Source organism: Staurois parvus, unplaced genomic scaffold (assembly GCF_062004578.1).
Source record: "Staurois parvus isolate SC_StPar_1 unplaced genomic scaffold, SC_StPar_1.0 ptg001066l, whole genome shotgun sequence".
Lineage (NCBI taxonomy): Eukaryota > Metazoa > Chordata > Amphibia > Anura > Ranidae > Staurois > Staurois parvus.
This window is the reverse complement of record NW_028318862.1, coordinates 2008701-2030477: the sequence shown is the minus strand read 5'-3', so window position 1 is coordinate 2030477 and position 21777 is coordinate 2008701. Positions and strand designations below refer to the sequence as shown.

General features: G+C 43.6%; 1 protein-coding gene across 1 annotated transcript in view; it reads right to left on the bottom strand.

The window, feature by feature from the left end:
• Positions 1–3667: 3667 nt before the first annotated feature.
• Positions 3668–21777, bottom strand: part of LOC149440604 (F-box only protein 2-like) — a 33158-nt gene continuing 15048 nt past the window's right edge. The window contains exons 2-6 of the mRNA XM_089658397.1: positions 18614–18752; positions 18372–18498; positions 6955–7050; positions 5163–5298; positions 3668–4033 (exon numbers count right to left, since the gene is read on the bottom strand). Of these exons, the coding sequence (XP_089514523.1) occupies positions 3899–4033; positions 5163–5298; positions 6955–7050; positions 18372–18498; positions 18614–18650 (531 nt within the window). The 5' untranslated portion in view covers positions 18651–18752 and the 3' untranslated portion in view covers positions 3668–3898. The remainder of the gene's footprint in view (positions 4034–5162; positions 5299–6954; positions 7051–18371; positions 18499–18613; positions 18753–21777) is intronic.

Below are 21777 nucleotides of genomic sequence, written 5' to 3'. Positions count from 1 at the left end.
AAACAATCCTCTGGCTTCTGCTCGTCTAGAGTACCATCAGGACCCAGCACAGGGAAACACTCCTTCATCCTTCACCCATCTCAGAGGTTGTAGAAACATAAGTGCCATGGGGTGTCAACACAATTCTGGAGAGCATTCCCTTAACCTCTGACCATCAAATGTTCCATCAGGATCCAGTGCAGGAAAATGCTCCTTTTACCCTGCTCACCTCCAACACTCTGAAACATTGCAGAAACATTAGGAACCTGATGCTCTAGTTCCTGGAGACCGTGCACATCCTGGGAAGTTCAACTACTCAGGTTAGTGCAGGGGAATACATTAGTGGTGATGTAATATGCCCACTTCTCTCACTTTGCTTCTGATTCCTACTTTAAAGAGACACAAGCCACAAGCACTGCAGGGATGAGTTCTCCAACCCCTGAGATGACCATGGCTTCCCCTGTAATCATGTCCTCAGAGACTCCTGAATTCTGGATGAGCAAAGATGTCCTGCGGTTCTATATGTCAGAGTTAGAAGCTGATTGGCTACCATGAACAGCTGCACCAAATCTTGCACGCTCATGTTTTAGTAAATGAACCTCAGTGTGTTATTGGCCCCATAAACTTCAATGGAGTGCTGCTAGCTGTGGGGGCACTCAGCAGGAGCGAGGGGCCAGGAGAGCCTATGGGGGACCCGAGAAGAGGAGGATCCAGTCTGTTCTATGCGAAACAACTGCACACAGCAGGTAAGTATAAAAGGTTTGTTCTATAAAAAAAAAAAAAAAAACCTTTAGAATCGCTTTACGTTTTGACAATAAAACTGGGACGGAATCCTCCACATTTTTTTTTTTTTTTAAACACTGGAGTGCAAAAAGACACATGAATGGACATCCACAGACTGGTTTATTTAGCTTTACTTTCATGGATTGTCTATAAAATTACAGAGAGTTGGCAATCCTGCTGTTCAGTCATCCTTGTGATTCAGCATTGAAGCTTCCCGTTTCATCACCAGCCTGGGCTCCAAAAAAGCAGCACTGAGTAGCAAAGGTCCTCACTGTAATCTGCTCTTATATAAAGTACCAAAATACTTCTAAACTTCAGCCCTCAATGGGTGAAACATGTTAGCATGACAGCACTGAACACCGAGCTATACAAATTCATTGGTTTGCAATGCTGTCAGACTCGGCTTAATTTATGTTGTGCAGCACATTATAGTACATATATAAATAATAAAAAAAATAAAAATAAAAGGAAGATCTGACCTCCAGCCTTCCCTTCTGTCTGCACAGTTGAGGCGACTCCCTCTCCTGGACTGAAAATGCTTGCTCTGATTTCACTGCACACTGTGAGTGCACAATGTGCATTAGAAGCTGCAGCAAGTCAGATAGGACCACCTCATTTCCTGGCTGGAGGACGTCCAGCAGCATTTTAGTACTTTTCTTGCCATGATGGCTGTCCCTGACCAGCCTTTCATTAATTGGATTTCAGTTTCTTCAATCATGGGGGCTCAGCATCACATGTGGTCAATATTGAGGGTGGTCTGCATGCAACCTCAGCCCATGTAGGAATGCCCACTCCTCCAGACTGACATCCACCTATCAAGTTATTTTGATATTTGCATAACTCCTCCCAAGGGCCAGCACATAACTTGTATCAGGGCTGAGGGTACTGAGGCAGAGTCCTGTGATGTTTTTAGGAAAGTATGTACAGCATCCTTTCGGCTCTCCCAACATATGTTCCCCTTCGTCCCTGTTTTGGGGGGACTCCCTGCGCTCCATGTGTAACATACTCCTGATCCCTGCGCTCCGTGTGCAACATACTTCTGGTCCCTGCACTGTATGGTTTGTGTACTCCTGATCCCTGCACTCCATGTGGTACATACTCCTGATCCTTGTGCTATATGCATAGCACCCAACTGTTCCTGATTTTGAGGGGCTTTCCCTGATTTCGAACAAAGTCCCTTTTTCCTCCTCATTTTGGTCTGATCTATATAGTTGTATATAAAATGCATGATTTATCTTTCACAATTGTTTCCCAGTGCTAAACCTTTCATCCAATTTCTAAACGGCTGCCTGTAAATTTCAAAAGTCAGTATAACAGATAGCAGTAAAAAGAAAAAAAAAAGTGGGTCCAACTAATCTATATATATATATATATATATATATATATATATATATAAATAATTCTCCTCTGGGGGGTGTGGCAGGGTGTGTGTCCTGTGCCTACATACTTTTTTGCTAATAGGTATCCCTCGTTCCCAGCTCAAAAAGTAGAGAGGTATGCTTTATGTCTTATATACTCCTGATCCCTGCACTAGAAGCGTTACATACTTCTGATCCTTATGCACATGGACAGAGGCAGACAAACAGCTATTTCTGAATCTGCAACAAAAGTGGAATTAAACTGATATATATATATATATATATATTTTCTAATGGGCTCCCAAGAGATTTATGCCGTACTGTGCATATACGCACTGCATGATAGCATAGTATGGCAGCCTTACCTGTCAAACTAAGTCCTCCAATGCTGCAGTGTTAGCACTCCAGCTTGTCCCGGACTTCCATCTTCACCTGGTCTCCCTTTCAGGTTCACCCTATTCGGCTGCTTGAATGACCAGGCTGCGATGATGTCACTCACATGCATGGACATGGAAATCACTTACCTACTCTGCAGATGCTGCGCATGCATGACTCAGTGTACAATACTGCTGACAGACAGGAAGAAGCAATTAGGAAAGAAGAGACCAAGAGAGTCTCTTCCATTATATAAACCCTACCTCAGTGTTGTTTTTTTTTCCGAAAATGTGGAGTTCTGATTTAAGACAATCCCGCTGTTGTGGCAATTTTGTCATACTTGCAATGAAATGGTGCAAAGTGTGGGTGTGGCTAAAATGAGGGTGTGGTTTAAAAATGGGCACAGTCAGTAGGCTGGATCTAAAATAAGGTACAGCGGGTTAAATAAGTATTGAACACATCACATTTTTCTAGGTAAATATATTTCTAAAGGTACTATTGATATGATATGTTCACCACAAGAAACGAGGAACACCAATCATGGACAGTTTATGGAGAAATTATGTTCTTTCCACTTCTAGATTATGGTCCCAACAGTGCTCACTGGAACATTCAGAAGTTTGGAAATCCTTAAGTAACCAATGCCATCAGTAGGTTTTGCAACAATAATGTTGTGCAGTTCTTGAGAGAGCTCTTTGCTTTTACCCATCATGAGATGTTTCTTGTGCGACACCTTGGTAATGAGATATCATTTTATAGGCCATTAGTTGAGACTTAACCAGCTGATATTAAGCTGGACTGACAAGGGGCAGGATTGCTTTCTAATTACCAATAGATTTCAGCTGGTATCTTGGCTTTGCATACCCTTTTGCACCTCCCGTTCTTCATGTGTTCAATACTTTTTCCATGTGTCATTCCATTTTATTACACATAAAACTTAATTTCTGAACTTATTTGATTTGTTTTTTTGTATGTATGGATTGCATTGCTTGTTACTGACAGGTGGTGAAAATTTCATGCCAATAGCACCTTTAGAAATATATCTGAGAAAAATGGTGATGTGTTCAATACTTTTTACCCGCTGTATACAGTGAAAATGGAAAGGTTTTATTTAAAAATGTCATTAGCAAGTTATTGATGGGCAGGACCAGAGAAGGCAAATAGATTAAAAGTCAGCTTTAAATTAGATATACTTTAATTACTTCAATACTGGACTAAAGAGTAGTATTATAATATTAGTCTGGGTTCTGTACATCTCTACAGTATGGGTTTCAAACTAGAACAACTTTAACTCTCCATGTATAATTTTTTTTTTTCGTTTTAGGGAGGGAAGTTTGAATGTCATTGGTGGAGATGGGGCAGCACAGACAGACAGTGATTCAGAGTCACATAGCAATAAGTCTTTAAGCTTCAACTCTGACGCAGCTGTTGGTCACACGGACTCCGAACCAGCCCTTCCAGAAGACGGAGTCCTGACCGCCATGCTTGAACTGGACAAAGCGCACTCCTGGACCGTAACCAGAAAACGTATGAGTGATCTGCAGTGGGAGGAGAAGAAGACAATAAAAACTAATATTAACACAAGTGAAACTGTAGAAAATGATATTGGAGAGTCCTCCCCTCCAACAGCGCAGAGTATTTCAAGAGAGTTAGAGGAAGGAGAAGAGTCCTCCAGCAAAACAGAGTATTTCAGGAGAGGAGAGTAAGAGTAAGAAGCAGAGTCCTCCAGCAGTGCAGAGTATTTTAGGAGAGGAGAGCTATAGAGGAAGGAGCAGAGTCCTCCAGCAGTGCAGAGTATTTCAGGAGAGGAAAGTCAGAGGAGTTAGAGGAAGGAGAAGAGTCCTCCAGCAAAACAGAGTATTTCAGGAGAGGAGAGTAAAAGGAAGGAGCTGAGACCTTCAGCATTGCACAGTATTCCAGGAGAGGAGAGCTATAGAGGAAGGAGCAGAGTATTTCAGGACAGGAGAGTCAGAGGAAGGAAGAGAGTCATCCTGCAGTGCAGAGTTTTTCGAGACAGGAGAGTTAAAAGGAGCAGAGTCCTCCAGCAGTGCAGAGTATTTCAGAAGAGGAGAGAAGGACAAAGGAAGGAACAGAGTATTTCAGGAAAGGAGAGATGGACAGACTAAGGAGCAGAGTCAGAGGAAGGAGCAGAGTATTTCAGGAGAGGAGCGTTATAGAGGAAGGAGCAGAGTCCATCAACAGTGCAGAGTATTTCAGTAGAGGAGAGATGGACAGAGTAAGGAGCATAGAATTTCAGGAGAGGAGAACTGGACAGAGGAAGGAGCAGAGTATTTCAGGAGAGGAGAGATCAGAGGAAGGAGCAGAGTCATTCAGCAGTGCAGAGTTTTTCAGGAAAGGAGAGTTAAAAGGAGCAAATTCATCCAGCAGTACAAAGTATTTCAGGAAAGGAGAGTTCTAGAGGAAGGATCAGAATCCTCCAGCAGTACAGAGTATTTCAGGAGAGGAAGGAGCAGAGTCCTCCGGCAGTAGCAGAGTCCTCCGGCAGTGCAGAGTATTTCAGGAGAGGAGAGCTGGACAGAGGAAGGAGCAGAGTCCTCCAGCAAGTGCAGAGTATTCCAGGAGAGGAGAGTTAGATAAAAATGTAAAACGATAGTTTAATGCTGAGGAATCAGTACTGCTTACCATGGTATCTCACATCATACTCACCTCGTTCCAGGTGCTATCAGCAGACTGTGGAACTGCGATGGTGTCACTCTTGTGTTCAGTGATCACATCACGGGTTTCAGAGAGAAGCTCTACACAGAGATCATATAGACAGCCCGCATCTGTCCGGCCACAGTACCTGTAAATTCACATAGACAGCTGTATGATATATTGTAGAGAAGGTAACCCGTTACAAGAAGTCTCTCTGTCCCCAAAGCTAAAGCCATTCACTCCCTTCAGAGGAAAATCAGAAACCCTCATGTATCACTACCCCCTAGGAGATGGATGATTTTCGGACTCCCTGTGACTCTGTATGGACCCCTCTCTGAAAGTCAAACCCCTGCTGACACCACAGTATACTTTTAACCGGATAAATCCCCCCCAAAAAGTAGACTGATTTTCGGGCTCCCTGTGACTCTGTATGGACCCCTCTCTGAAAGTCAAACCCCTGCTGACACCACAGTATACTTTTAACCAGATAAATCCCCCCCCAAAAAAATAGAATCACACACTGATTGGGATGACCTGCTAAAAGATTTATAGCAACTTCAATGTAGCTTGGTTACACAACATAAACAGAATTGGCATGTGCAGAGTCAATTACTACTTATGTTCAACTTTAAGCAGAGAAAGGAAACAACACTTATCACAAAATCCAAGTTAGTGTTAGCAGGCCTGCTTTTCAGGAACTAACCAAATACCTTCAACCTGAGGTGGCTTTACTGTCCCCAGTGAGCAGAGAGAACTATCAAAACTGGTGGACTAGCTCACTTTGGGCCCTCAGGACCTGATGGCAAGGAAATGGCTTCGAATTAGAAAAAGAGCTCTTTACCCCAAAAGAACCAATGTTCTTTAAAAGGCAGTGAAGACTGTAATGCGCGCATAATAGGGCCCAGTTCGTGCACAGCGAGAAGAAGTGTGAAATATGGTTCTCCGAGGAACAATGCAATAAGGGAAGAGAAGAACAACACTCCCCCTGGAAGCAGCAATTGGCAGGTGTAATGTTCCTTTAAAGCACTAGTAGCTAGTGAATCTAAAGCAACAAGTGGCTAAGCTGGCAAAAATAATTGTTGGCACTGGGCAACTCTTCTCTGGACTGCAAGACTACTGGCACAATAGGAAAAGGTCTCCTTAATAGAGTGCATTGATGATGGTGACATGGGGGTGGTTCAGCCTGTGGACTGACTGTCCTGCTATCAGCTCTGACGGGGCATTGAAAATGGGTCGTGGATGGGTGTTCCAGCATGATAATGACCCAAAACACACGGCCAAGGTAACAAAGGAGTGGCTCAAGAAGAAGCACATTAAGGTCCTGGAGTGGCCTAGCCAGTCTCCAGACCGTAATACAATTGAAAATCTGTGGAGGGAGCTGAAAGTTCGAGTTGCCAAACGTCAGCTACCAAACCTTAATGACTTGGACAGGATCTGCCAAGAGGAGTGGGCCAAAATCCCTCCTCAGATGTGTGCAAACCTGGTGGCCAACTACAGGAAACGTCTGACCTCTGATTGCCAACAAGGAATTTGCCACCAAGTACTAAATCATGTTTTGTGAAGGGGATCAAATACTTATTTCTCTCTTTAAAAAGCAGCTACAACCTATCTCCTGCTGGCTTGCTGCAAAGAGGGACCCTCTTCATTGAAGCAGTGTTCTTTCTGCAGAAGTCCGACACCCCCCCCCTTCCCCCCCGATTAGTCAGATCTAGCACTCTTCAATCTGCAGGGAGCATGAGCTTTGGGATGCAGAGCTTTAGGTCTTACACAGTCTAATGAATGTGGGATTCTGATGATGACTTACCAGTCACTGACCACAATGCTGGGCTGCTCATTGTCTAAGGCCTCTTCCGAAAAGCCTTCACTGACTAGATCAATCACCTGAAACTTACTGCACCATCTGCAATCAGAAGAGACCCCCAGAACATCGATCATATTTCATTATTCAGGAACACAACATTAAGAAACAACTTTTCATGTATGGCACCCCTACACTGCTGGAAAAGCTAGACATATATGGACATGGACAGGAAGGTGTTAGGCAAAGGATCTTTGAAAATATGGCTTGTACAAATGTCCAAGGCTTAGTAGCCATCATTAATGCAAGATCTGGACAACTTGGCTTTAGCCATCAGGGTTTGGGGAGCAACTGGAGAGTATATCCATCAAGCTATATGAAGAAGCCAAAGAGATAGTAAAAAAAATCTCCAGTGATGTCTAGATATTGCATTGGGGAAGGCTAATAGGCATTAAACACCCATGCAGAGTTTTAGGAAATGACCATGTATTCTAGACTAGGTATGTTCTATAAAATGGAGAGTTGAATGGCTCTATATTTAGGCTATAAATCAGCAACTCTGGATGGACAGGTGGATACATGGTATTCATTTTAAGTTGTATTTGGAATATAAACCAATGACTCTGGATGTACAGTTGAATATAAAGCTCTGTATTGAGGTTCTATCAAGGTTATAATGTAGTTGTTTTGGATGGACAGTTGGATAAATGGTTTTATACTAAGGTTGTAGTGGGCCTATAAATCAATGGCTCCGCATTTACAATTGGATAAATGACTGTTTTTAGAATGTAACTGGGCTATAAACCAATGGCTCTGGATGGACAGTTGCATAAATGGCTCTACATTTAGGCTGTATCTAGGCTATAAACCAATGGTTTGGATGGGCAGTTGGATACATGGCTCTATGTTAAGGCTGCATCTGGGCTACCAATTGTTTGGATGGGCAACTGGATAAATGGCTCTATATTTAGGATGCATCTGGGCTATGAATCAATGGCTCTGCGTGGACAGTTGGATATATGGCTCTATTTATACGCTGTATCTGGGCTATAAACCATAGGCTCTGGTTGGACAGTTGACTAAATGGCTCTATTTTTAGTATGTACTGTATCTGGGCTATAAACCAGTGGCTCAGGATGGACAGTTGGATAAATGGCTCTAAATTCAGACTCTTCTGGGGTATTACAGTTGGCCTCTGGGGTATAAGGAAATAATTTTCATGTCTCCACCCACTTCCCCTAAGTGAGCCCCTTGTCGTTTGGAATTTGTCTAATCTCACTATTGCACTTCATGGTATAAATCCAGCACACCTCTATGTTTTCATCATCTTTATAACACAGAGCACCACTGAGGCTTGAAAGGACATCAATCAACCACTAGTGACGATGAAGGTTTTGCTGCCAGAGTTTATTAGAGCAAATTATTCAGGTCTGGGTGGAAAGTTGTCAGAATTCCAGTGAAAGGCAATGCAAATGAGGTTGCAACAACCTACATGAATAATATATTAAATACAAAATTAACCAAACAACAAATCCAGCTGCCAGTCTGTCATTTGGTCACATACTCTTTTTTTTTTTTTTTTAAAGAAACTTTATTTGGTTTTATTGTATACACACATTAACCAACGGTGAATTTATGCAGTATTCATAGCGTGGCAACATGCCAAAGCAGGTGAAAAATTCAAGAAATAACAATTGTTTTCATAAACAAATTATTCTCATAAACAAATTGCCCAAGCCCAGAGAGAGACAAAGAGGAATCAGATGAATTTAGGAAGGAGAAAGTTACTTATAGGAAAGGAGGCATCGTATGATGTATCAGGTTGCAAGGGCTTAAGAATAGAGTATCCAGGATTTAGAAAGGTACATGTATATACCTTCGTAAGTATGAGCAAAATAGAGATCCGCACATGTATTCCATGTTGACCATTTGTCAAATGACCAAGAGGAAAGTCATCGTGTATATGGGTAAGAAGTAGAGGAAAAATGAGAACAGAAAGTCGAGAGATAGAGCAGTGAAGAAAAAAGAACAAGGGGCTGAGGGAACCAGCCTAGAAAGGAGTATACAGACAGGAAAGAAAAGAAGGAGAAAAGGAGGACAAGGAATTGTGTAACCAAAGATCAGAGACCAGAAGACCAAGAGGACAAGCCGGAATATAGAAATTAGGAGACTAAGATAATAGGGTGATAGGATATTAAGATAATATGATAATATAATAGGAAACAGCTCTACATTATGTGTGAAAATGTGCTATTACGGGGACGCTTCACTGAGAGTCAACAGTGAAGCGAGATTATGAAAGAGAGAGAGAATAAAAAAAAAAAAAAAAAACAGAAGCCAAGGTGGAAAAAGGGGCAGATTGCCAAAATAGTTGAGTAAAGTTCCAGGAAAACTTAGAGAAGGTAATTTAGCAATCAATTGCCCCCTAATACAAATAAAACACAGTGCATCAGGAATCGCCTAGAGGCTAAGTTAGGACAAGGTTAGAAATCCTTAGGAGGGGAGCTGGATCTCCGAGGTAGGAAATATTCTTGAAACATATTGACCCCACTTGCGGTTGAACTTTTCCACTCCTGATGTGGATGGAGAGATATGGATGCTGAGCCGATCCAAACGAAGTATGAAGTTAAGTTCCAATTTGAGATCCGAGATGGTTGGCGGGCATTTGGAAACCCATTTTTTTAGAATAGACCTTCTCGCAGCCATCAAACATGTGGACAGCCACGGTTTGGCAGTTCTGAGCATAGCAATGTGCTGATGTGGAGCAGCAGACACGGAAGCATCCAAGTTGCCGAAAAGAAGAAGCAGTGGGTCTCTAGGTAACGGGAGAGTAGTGATGAAGAGCATAAAGTTCAAAAGTTGGTTCCAGAAGGTAGAGACCAATGGGCAACTCCAGAACCTGTGGTGAAGTGACGGCTTATATGAACCACAGAGCGGACACGTAGAGATCGTTGAGTCTGAACGTGAGTACAGACAGGGCATATAAGCATGGTGCATAATTTTAAACTGCTGCTCCCGCCAAAATTCGTTAGTGTTGAACACACAGGTCATGTTAAAGCCTGTGAGTAGTTGTTCCGCAGTGAAAGCGTTGTCAAAGTCTCGGATCCACGATTTGATGGATGTGGAGGATTCCAGCGGTGTTGCGTATTGCATAGACAACTGACTATAAATATTAGATATGTTATATTTCTGATTCCTTACAAGGACCTCTATCACAGTCGTGCAGAAACGAGTGGGTTTATTCCATGCTATGGATTGCACAAAATTCCTGACTTGTAAAATGTACAAAAAATGATGAGAAGGCAACTCAAACGAGCTAAGGATTTGTTGGAACGGAAGGGGAGATCCTGATGCAAAGTCATACAATTGGCTGACAAGTCTAAGACCCTGGTTGTACCACAGATCGTAAGCTGCATGTTGTTGAGAGACAGAGAAGGAAGGATTGTGATGAATGGGAAGAAAACGAGATAGCCAGGGAGAAACTCCTAGTCTACGTCTGACCTCCCTCCATGTAAAGAGTGTGTCCCGTATGAGTGGATTATGTTTAAGATGTTCCGGTAGTGAGTTGGAATTAGAATGTAGAAAGGGCTGACAGATCAAACGGGCTCACCATGTCTAATTCAAGTTGGTAATTGGAGAACACGGACGCTCGGGAGAGCCAATCTATACACACCCGTAAAATGCAAGATAGATTATAAAGTCTAATGTTGGGGAGGCCCAGTCCGCCCTCACATCTAGGGAGAAACAACTTATGTATAGCTATGCGCGGGCGGCGCCCCCTCCATAAGAAACTAGAAAACCGCCTTGTTTAGCTTGACTATATCCGTATGTTTGAGCAGGAGTGGGATAGTTTGGAGAGGGTATAAAAGCTTCGGAAAACTCGTCATCTTGAAGAGATGGGCTCTGCCCATGAGTGATAACGGCAGGTCTTTCCACATTTCCAATTCCACTAAAATTTTTTGAATGACTGGCGAATAATTCAGAGAATAAAGGGACGAGGATAATTTCCCAATTTTAATACCCAGATAAGTAATATGATTAGTATTAATTTTAAAGAGGGAGTTGCAGGCCCAATCAGGAAGTCGAGCATGGTATAGGGGAAGAACCTCACTTTTCGCAAAATTTATACGGAGGCCCAAACAGCACCGAAATTCTGCGAAAACCGTCTGGATATATGGTAAATCTAGAGTTGGGTTGGAAGTGAATATTAATATAGCGTCAGCAAATAAAGCTAAGCGAAGATCCTGTTGACCAATTGGAACACCATGGAGGTGTGATTGAAATAACAAGAAACGGGCTAGAGGTTCCAATGCAAGATTGAAAAGCAGGGGGGATAATGGACACCCTTGCCTTGTTCCCTTATGTAATAGAATAGGGTTGGATATTTTTCCCGCTGCTACTATCTGGGCCATTGGGGCAGTATACATAGCCTGAATTAACTGTGTAAATGGACCGGAAAAGCCAAATTTAGCGAGAACTAATTTGAGCCATTGAAAACTGACGTTATCAAAGGCTTTTTCAGCGTCAAGAGAGACAATCGCTAGATCCTGTAGTGGATTATTTTTAGCCTGATGCAAAAGTGTAAGCACTTTGCGGATATTTGACGTGGCCGAGCGTCCCTTTATAAAACCCGCTTGAGAAGGGTGAATAAGCGAGGGTAAAATAATGTCCAAACAGTTAGCTATGATTTTAGAAAGGATCTTTGCATCTAGGTTAAGGAGGGAAATGGGACGATATGATCCAGGATCCGAAGGGTCTTTGCCTTTTTTAGCTATTAATTTAATATGGGCTTGCGAAGCCGATGGGAGATAAAGCCCACTCTCCTGAATGGACTGATAAACCAGCTGTAGAGTAGGAGAGAGGGTTTTGTCCATAAGTTTAAAGAATTCGTAAGTGTACCCGTCCGGACCCGGAGCTTTGCCATTAGCTAAAGATCTAATAGCTAGACAAATATCCGCTTGTGATATAGGGGCATTTAGAGATTGCAGTGCTATTGGATCTATTTGAGGTAGATTTACACTGTCCAGAAAGGAGTGTGCTTGTTCCTGGTCAATAGGATCCAGCCCATATAACTTTGCATAAAAGCTTTCCAAAATAGATATGATCTCTTCCAGAGATTGTTTAAGTGCCCCCTGGGAGTCTTTAAGAGGGGTGAATTGTGTGGGGGTGAAAGGCTTCCTACACAGGCGCGCCAGTAGTTTGCTTGGTTTGTTACCAAACCTATGATATTGTAAGTCAAGGTGTGAGTGATATAGTGTTTCCTGAGCTGCCGCCCATGTGTCAAATTGTTTTTTTGGACCCGCCCAAGCTTTCCTGTTTTCCTGCATATTGGATTCTGCCAAAACTCTTTGTGTCAGTCTAAGAAGGTTACTAGCCTCAGTAAAATTGTGCAGAATTCTTTTTTTATAAGCGGACGTAAAAGCAATGATTTTACCACGTAACACCGCCTTCCCCGCATCCCAAAACAAATTTGGATTGGAAACATGGGCCGCATTAGTAGTTTGGAGGTCTGCCCATGTGTCTTGTAACTGCCGGGAGAGCTCCTGATTATTCGCCAGAAACGAAGGAAAGCGCCATATCCTAGGATGTGGCGTAGGGTCTAGAAAATTTATAGTAATAGAAATTGGAGAGTGATCCGATATGGCTATGTCATGTATGGTAGATGATACAACATATTGCAGTAATACGGAGTTACAGAAAATATAATCGATTCTAGATAAAGAATGATGAACGGGAGAATAGAAAGTGTATTCTTTGCTGTCCGGATGGGTTAAACGCCATATATCTGTAATTTGCATTGCTTCAATGCAGCTACATAGTAAAGTAGGTGTTGGACGGGAGACCTGAGAGGAGCGAAGTCCACGTTCAACACTCTGTGATTTATCCTCCTGCTCCTGCATAACGGAATTAAAGTCCCCTCCCATGACGAGTGGCTTGTGAATATAGGCCGCCAGCTGTGATGAGAGGGCTTGGAAAACCTGTCTCGTCGGGGAGTTGGGTGCGTAAAAGCTGGAGAGAACCAGCTCTTGGGATCCGAGTTTAATATGTGCTGCTATAAAACGGCCCTCAGTGTCAGCGTCCATGGAAATTAATTCAGGATTAAGCCGTTTGTGTATAAGAATAAGTACCCCAGCCTTATTATTTAAGGAGGAGGAGCCAAAGATCTGGCCTACCCAGAGTTTACGCATACAGGCAAAATCCGATTGGGTAAGATGAGTTTCTTGGAGCAAAGCTATATCCGCGCGTAATCGCCGCAAGTGTCTTAGTATCGCCATGCGTTTGTGAGGAGATCTGAGGCCCTTAACATTTCAAGAAAATATACGTGTCATTTTAACTGTTGTGATATATATAATAAAAGGATAAGAGTCGTACCAATTAGAGATGTAGGAACGAATGGCGCGGTTGTGATGGACGACTGGGGGTGATTGGAATCTGGTCTCAAAGGACAAAGGAGTTCTCCCAAGAAGTAGAGATAAGAAAGAAGAGAAGAGAAGACAGAGACAGGAGCAAGGGCCCTGAGTGAGCCCAACAAAAAATCAAAGCATACAATATACCAGTACTGTATACAGGACTTCACGTCATTCCGCATGCTGTTTCCACCAATACCCGCGTAACCGGGAATAGCAGGGGAGGGGCCTGCCCCAGGGACCAGAGACTAATTGTTGAGATGAGGAAGGGCGTCCCTCAAACTTATTCCCAACAACGGCTCCAGCACCCCGCCATCCACAGCACCGCTGAAATATGGAACCAGGCACATGCAGGAGTAAGGAAGTAGTAAAATCAGATATATAGGTAAATTAAACAGTAACATTGAAACAGGTGAGTACGAGGAAACACCTCAACATCAGATAGTATAAAAAAAACAGCTCGTGCTGAACAGCCAATAGACTCATACTTTTGAGTGTGTTAGCATATCAGAAAATAGCAAGAGAAACCACTCAAAAAAAAAAAAAAATGTAAAACAGTTCCAAATGAACCAATCGGACCAGGAGAAAGGCTTGAAGAAGTTGAGAAGAGACCGATGGCCTCTCAGACCTTCAAGGCGGGCGAGATTTGGAGGACGCTGGATTGGTACGTTGACGTTTAGGGGGGTCTTTGCGAGGACTGCGTTGGTCTCTGGGACCAAAATTTCTATCCGCGGGTTGCGGCAACTGATCCCCGTCATTTAGGTGGTCTTGCAGATATTGGTGGGCTTCTTCAGGATGAACGAAAGATTTAGAATCCCCCGATGGTGCAGTGAGACGTAACGTGGCCGGATATGCGAGTGTGAACTTTATTCCTTTCTGGTAAAGAGTGGCACAAACATGCTGAAATGCTTTCCGTTTACGTGATACTTCCTGTGAGTAGTCCGCAAATAGTAGTAGTAATTTGTGACCCTCAATTTGCAAAGAACGGGAGTTACGGAAAGAGGTGAGGATCGCTACGCGGTCAGCATAGTTGAGATAGCGGACAATCACAGAGCGTGGCGCACAACGCTCATTAGATTGGGGCCCCAGGCGATAAGCTCTCTCTACCTGGCAAGAGGAGGATAGGCCCAAAGCTGCAGGGATCCGCGCTGAGCAGAGATCGGGGAGAGAACCTGTATTAAAGGATTCTGGGAGACCCACAATGCGTAGGTTATTCCTACGTGATCGATTTTCCAGATCGTCGAGTTTATCCAATATACTTTGCTGTACACAATTGGATTGTGACGTAACCGCTTGCATTGAATAGACTTCATCTTCTAAATCTGATACGCGCTGCTCAGCCTCAGATAAACGTTTAGAATGATCGCCTAAGTCTTTTCTTAGCTGTTCCATGCCCAAGCTGACAGCTCTATCTACAGCCTGTGTAATGTTTGGGAGCAGGATGGAGGACACTGCCTGAGCTATTTTAACATACTGCTCAGGAGTGTTATCAATGCCAGGAGGGAGTGAGAGGCAGTGAGGATGGTGGGGAGAGGCTCTGTCATACCTGCTCCCACGTTGCGATCCCGCTCTGTGCCTGTGTCCATGCTGTGACAGGCACCGTCGGCCATCTTGGCTGCAGAAGGGGGAGAGCCGCATCCCTCCGCTCTGGCGGCCGACTCATGGCCGGACTGCGCCGGCAGAAGGTACCGCTCCATGCTGGGGCCGCTGCAGGAAGGTAAGGGGCACCCCAAGGCTATATAGTGGGGGTCCCCGAGGCAGTAGGCAGGCTTTATAGAGCCGGGATCCCGGGAGCCGCGGGTCCCGCGAACTACAGCATCCGGCGCCGGAACCGGAAGTCACATACTCTTTTAAACACTTCCCCTCCGCCCTATAGCAGAAGTACTGATATAGGGTGGCAGGGCTACGCAACATCATGTATTTCCGGGTAGGGGGTGCGCTGCCCTACCCGCGCCACCATTGGCGGCTACAGCTGTCGATCACTGGGTCCCGGCCAGAGATTCCCCAGCGGCATTGCTGAGGAACACTGAAAGGGGAGAGGTCTGTATATAAACAATACAGATCACCCCTGTCAGTGCCAGCATGCTGCTTTGTATTGCACCTCCATAGCAGAGTAATACAAACCAGCATGCTTACATAGTAAAGCACACACAGTTAACCCTTTGATAGCCCCGTATGTTAACCCCTTCCTACCCAGTGTCAATGCTTTTTTTATTAGCACTGATCACTGTATTACTGTCACTGGGGATGTCAGTGGCAGATAGTCAGTTCCCCCCCAGAGTCAGAATGCCTGCCGCAATCCCTCTATAAGTCGCTGATCACTGCCATTACTAGAATAAAAAAAAATCACAGTATATATACATACACACCGCCATTTGTAGACGCTATAACTTTCACATAAACCAATTAATTTACACATATTGGGATTTTTTTTTTTTAGCAAAGACATGGAGCAGAATACACTTTGGCCTAAATGTATTACAAAATTAGATTTTTAAAAAATTTTTACTGAACATGTTTTATAGCAAAAAGTCAAAAATATTGTTGTTTTTTTTTCAAAATCGTCAGTCTTTTTTTGATTATAGCGCAAAAAAAAAAAAAACGCACAGGCAATCAAAATACCACCAAAAGAAAGCTACATTTGTGGGAGTAAAGGGCATAAATTTAATTTGCATGACCGCGCAATTGTCGGTTAAAGTAACGCAGCGCCGCACCGCAAAAAAATGGCCTGGTCAGGAAGGGGTGTAATTCCTCAGGAGGGCAAGTGGTTCAAATGTACAGCTAAGCATTTCATTTCTGGCTACAAAACATTGATCTGCAACTTGTGCCCATTAGCTAATAGATGCAGACAAAATACACAGCACTGGTCCTTAGCAAGAAACAAAGCAAAAAACTGTTAATTCGTTGAACCAAATGAATACAGAAGCACATGTCAGGGCAGGGATGGTAGGTGAGGAATTGCACGTCGGGGCAGTGGTTCCAAGTAAAAAAATGTACACCGGGGCAGTGATAGTGAGGAAGTGCAGGTGTGGGAGGAGGTGAGGAAGTGCACATTGGGGCATGGATGGAGAGCAAGGAACTGCACTTTGAAAATGGGTGGGGAGTCAGTAATTGCATGTCTGGGAAGGGGTGGTGAGTGAAGAAGTGTACATCTCGGCAATGGTGAAGAGCGAAGAAATGCACATCAGGGAAAGGCTGGAGACCAAAGAATTGAGCATTGGGAATGGGTAGTGAGTGAGTAAGGCAGGGGTGGGTGGTAATAAAGTGCACATTGGAGCAGAGGTGGTGAGTGAAGAAGTGCATGTTGGGGCAGGGGTGGTGAGTAAGGGCACAATCGGGGTAGGGTGGTGAATGAGGATGTGCATGACAGAGTAGGGGTGATAAACAAGAAGGTGCATGTTGGTGCAAAGATGGTGAATAAGTGCATATTGAGGCAAAAGTGGCAAGTGAGAAAGGGCACTTGGGGCAGAGGTGGGGAGTGCAGAAGAGCATGTTGAAACAAAGATGATGAATGAGGAAATGCATGTTGGGGCAGGGGTGGCGAGTTAGGAAGTGCACATTAGAGCAGGGGTGGGAAGTGAGGAAGAACATGTTGGGTAGTGATAATGAGTGAGGAAGTGCCTGTCGGGGCAGAGGGGTCAAATGTGGAAGTGATCATCGGGGTAGGGGTCATGAGTGAAGTGCATGTCAGGACGGGGGTTGTAAGTAAGGTAGTCCATACTGGGACAAGTAAGAAAGTACACATCGAGGTAGTGGTGTGATGGTGCACATCGGGGCAATGGTGACAACTGGGGAAGCCTTTGTAATGGCAGGGGTGGTGAGTGAATAACTGAGTGCCAGGGCAGGGGTGGTGAGTGACATATTCCATATCAGGGCATTTGGGACAAGCTTGAAAAGTACAGTTTTGGGCAGTGGTGCTATGTGAGAAGATGCACATCAGAGCCATGGCGGTAAGCAAGGTCATGGGTGTTGGGGCAGTGGTAGTAAGGGATAAAGGGGTTGTGCTCTTAGGTGCAGTAGCAGAGCATGGGTTGTTCAGGCTTTTGGGATTCATTTTTATTCTAGATGAAAAAAAAGTTAAGAGGAAGGGCTAGCTGGGTGCTGAGCGATGTCACTTCCCTGCTGAGCCAAGAGAAAGGGATGTCACCCAAGAACAGAACTATACAGACAGTCTTGGTGTCAGTGCTTCGGGAATGACCAGAGGTGTGTGGACCGACACAGGGAAACAGACTTCAGGTATAGCGTGTAAACAAGATAATTTATTAAGGACAACACAAACATAAACACAGTGCAACAAACCAAACCCAAAACTAACACAAATACATACAACAAAGTGAAACAAACCCAAACCTAAACTGATATATATATATATATATATATATATATATGGAGCACAACGTAGTCAGGCGGGCTGGGTCGGTAGCTAATGGGCAAACAGGGTACCAGGAGCGAGCGGAAGAGTGGTCAGGAATAGCCGAGGTCAGGACAGGCGGAGTTCGTTCAGAGTCAGGATCAAAACAGGATCAGGCAGGAAGCAGACAGGATGCAGGTACAGGGGCTCATGGGAAACATACACCAAGGCACTGATCACAGGCCTGGTCCTGCTTAAATACACCTCCTGCAATCAGCCTCAGGTGATGGCCTGACTGCAGGAGTGAGATTCTGGCTGCTGAGAGCACCCGCTCGCCAGCCTTGGTACTGCAGCCCACAAGGCAGGTGAGTCCCACCACCATTGGCCAGTCCATTCCTGACAGTTGGGTGGATTACTCTGCATTGCACATTTGTGTCTCTTGGCTTCTATAGATGACTAAAAGTCAGAAGACCCACTACTGCTCTCGATAGCCCAGAAAGTGAGGGGGTGGGACTAGCTCTCCTTTGCACTTCCTGAGGATTTACACCCAATGGCCAGATCCGTGTGGGAATGTAACATTGTAGTTTCTCTTTTACAACATACCTAGCAGACAACAAGACTGCCAAAGTAAAGGAGCAGGACAAATACAAAGATGGTAAACTCACTCAAAGGATGAAGCAAAGTATTTCTTGACACCGTCATCTGGAAATGTAGCTCCACAGTCTCCGGGAACCTCTTCCACCTTCCAGCCATCTCCTCCATTCTGATCAATTTCCCAGAATTCAAATTCCTCTGTAGTAGAAAATGTTCCCCTTGTGACACATTGAAATGCTGCCATGACAGATCATGTTTCTTCCATGCCACAAAACATGCCAAAAAAAAGTGTCATTGAGAAGATCCAACTCACCTTCTCCGCATCCATTTTTAATGAGATTTCTCCCCATCTTGTTCTATAGGCTGATGTGTTTTCGGCTTATTTTGGAAAAGCAACTTCTTCCAGAGCCTCTGAAGATCCTGCCCACTATTCTGATATTTCGCTGAGCAGCCTGGAATTTAAAATAATTTATTTAGATGAAGCCAACAGTGGTAATGAGTAGGGATGAGCGTAGTCCATCTCAACCATTTTATGGCACAAGAACAAGTCCAGGATAGATAAAAAGGGGCATCTGTAATCCTCAGGAGCCATTTTAAGCCCATTGCACTCTTATAAACCTCTAAAACAAACCACCCTAATTTTGCCTTCCCAATTAAATTCAATGCATTCCATTAAAATGGTCAAGTCTTGCCAAAATCTTCAGATGTCTTCAGAAAATTACAACAAAATTAAAAGTCTCAATTTTGTCATCCTTAGTAATATAAACTGCAGTAGGCCATCAATTATAGCATATTGTAGTTATGTGAAGTTAAATTCATCAATCGATGTGTGTTACTGCACTTTCTGCATTGATTTATCTATATATATATACTGTATTACTAGCTAGAACAAGTTCTTCTGGTAAAGGCCAGTATTGAACCAGCTCTCTTGGCAAGAGCCACTGTTGCCAGTCAGAACCAGTCTTTCTGGTAAAGGCAAGTGTTGCTGTCTTAGTGATGAAGTTCTCCAGGGTTAATGGTCTTCTCCCTTCCCTCACAGGACTGTGTTTGAGCCTGGAGATTGACCACACTTGGCCCTAAGAACACACTGGGAGGAAGGAGTGAAGATCACACGCTTCCCCATACCGGATACTAATATCTTCAAGAGAACAAGGCAGCATGGAGCACAGGGAAGGTGCAAAGCTGTGTGTGAGGAAAGGGGTTTTTCAATTGAGCCTAAGTGGTAAAACTCTTCAGGGTTAAGGACCTTCTCTCCTCCCTCACAGGACTATGTTTAGGCTTAGAGACTGACCACTCAGACCTAAGAACTGCATCCTGGGGGATGGGGTGAAGATCACATGCTTCCCCATACTGGGTACTAATATCTTTAAGCAGACACGGCAGCATGGAACAGAGGGAAGGTAAATAACTGTGTGGGGAAAGTGGTTTTTCAAGAGAACATTGTCATAGTGATAAAATTCTTCACAGTTTATGACTTTCTATCCTCCCTCATAGGATGGTGTTCGGGTCTAGATATTGGCCACTCAGCTCTAAGAACTGCATCCTGGTGGGAAGGTGTGAAGATCACATGCTTCCCCATATTGGGTACTAATATCTTCAACTGGTACAAGTCAGCATGGAACACAGGGAAAGTAAGTAGTGGTGTGGGTGAAGGAGTTTCAAGAGAACCTGTCACATTGTCCCGAATGGACAAAGTGACAGATTTTCTTTGAAATCTCTTCTTATTGCTATCTCTGCCCTCAGTGCGGAGATTTGCCCTGACTTCCGGTTTTATCTCCCCCACTTCTCTGACTCCCCGAGTCACATTTTTAGTACATATGTGACCAAGTCAAGAAGTGAAGGAAAAAAATCATATCAGTGTCACAGTGCTAAAAATTGGATTAAAGTATGTGACTGAAGTGCCGATAAATAGTCAGAGGACTAGAGTAAAGGTCCTAGGACTATTCCTGCAAGAGGATTCCCTTGCCTAGGGGCTCTGCCCCTAAGGGCAGTCTGCTGGAAACGCTGCCTGAAGGTCATTGAGGTCTCAGCTGTAGGGCCTGTATTTCCAAAAAGTCTGGTCTGGGAATGTTCTAATCTGGAGAGCTCACTGTAGTACCCAGTGGAAGTTGGGGGAAAGAGTGTCTAGCATTCATGTGGTATTGTGAGTCTGTGTCTCCCTCACTGAAGAGTGCCTTGTGGATATCGGAAGGAGGCAATCAATGATCCCATGGCATTGTGATTACGGACCTAAGTTCTGTGCCCTAGTGAATGTGTGTAGTTCTCAGTTCTGCAAAAGGAGGTCCTAGGCATTTCTTAGCCAGTAGAAAGTTCTGTGGGAACTTTCTATCAGATCTGTGGAAAGAGATGTGTCCCAAGATAAGTCTGCATTTTTGGGATATCCCATGCTCCCTTCACCCTATACAAATTTAATCTACAATAAAAGAATAAAAAAAAAAAAAAAAAGGATACCCCTAGTCTGTTTTTTTTTGAGCCAGTGAAAGGAGAAAATGCTGTGTGCATGGTTGTGTTTGCCCTAAAATTTAAAAAAGTTATTCACTAAATCAACAGAAGCTCCCTACAGAGGTGCGCTACATACAGGAAGAATTGGTCAATACGCACTGAGAATTTCCAACATTAGAAGTTCTCATTGTGATTTCTATTATATCCCAAACAGCCTTGAGTGTCACTTTGAGCCCTTGGATTGGATGGGTTTTTCAGCCAGCTTATGTGAAAACAGCATGACTTGGATAGGTGTGATGTTTAGCTCTCCATTATCTTAGCTGTTGTGATTTCAAGTAAATTAATATGTTATATAGGACTGTGCCCTGGACCACTCAAACTGCTCAAAAATCCATAACCTATTAAAGCAGCTGCCGTTCTTTATGGTAGAACCATAAACAATGTGTTACTCCGCTACTTGCCCAGCTGCCTCTAATCTATATCTTGTTTTAATTAAAGTGCAATGTGCTAAAACAGTGCAAATATAATCTGATATTATATGACCCCCCTTTATAAAGTGCATCCAAATTATATATATATATATACACACACACATACACACAAGCTTTCCCTTATATAACCTCTTATCATATATACATATATGTTCTTAAAACAAGGTGTCCACTGCAAGCATATGTAAAAGTGCAAAAAAATACATACCATAAAAACGTGTTAACACCAAATCAATAATTAACTCAAAACACTCTCTAATGTCCCACAAAATCCAGCATGTATTCTTATGTCCATAAAAAACATGAAACAGTCCACCAATGAAAAGTCTTCCTTTTGTGAGTGCTAAACCATTCTAATGACACCACCGACAAAGTGCTCTTCCACCACCAAACAGATCAAAATCAACTCACCAGAGCGATATGCTGGTCGAATCATAAACCAACATAAACACCTGTTGCTCTAGGAGTAATGATCTACAGCTAGCAATTCTGTCTCCAGGGGCTTCTTAGAACTGCACACTCAATCACTCATAGAAGGAAAAAG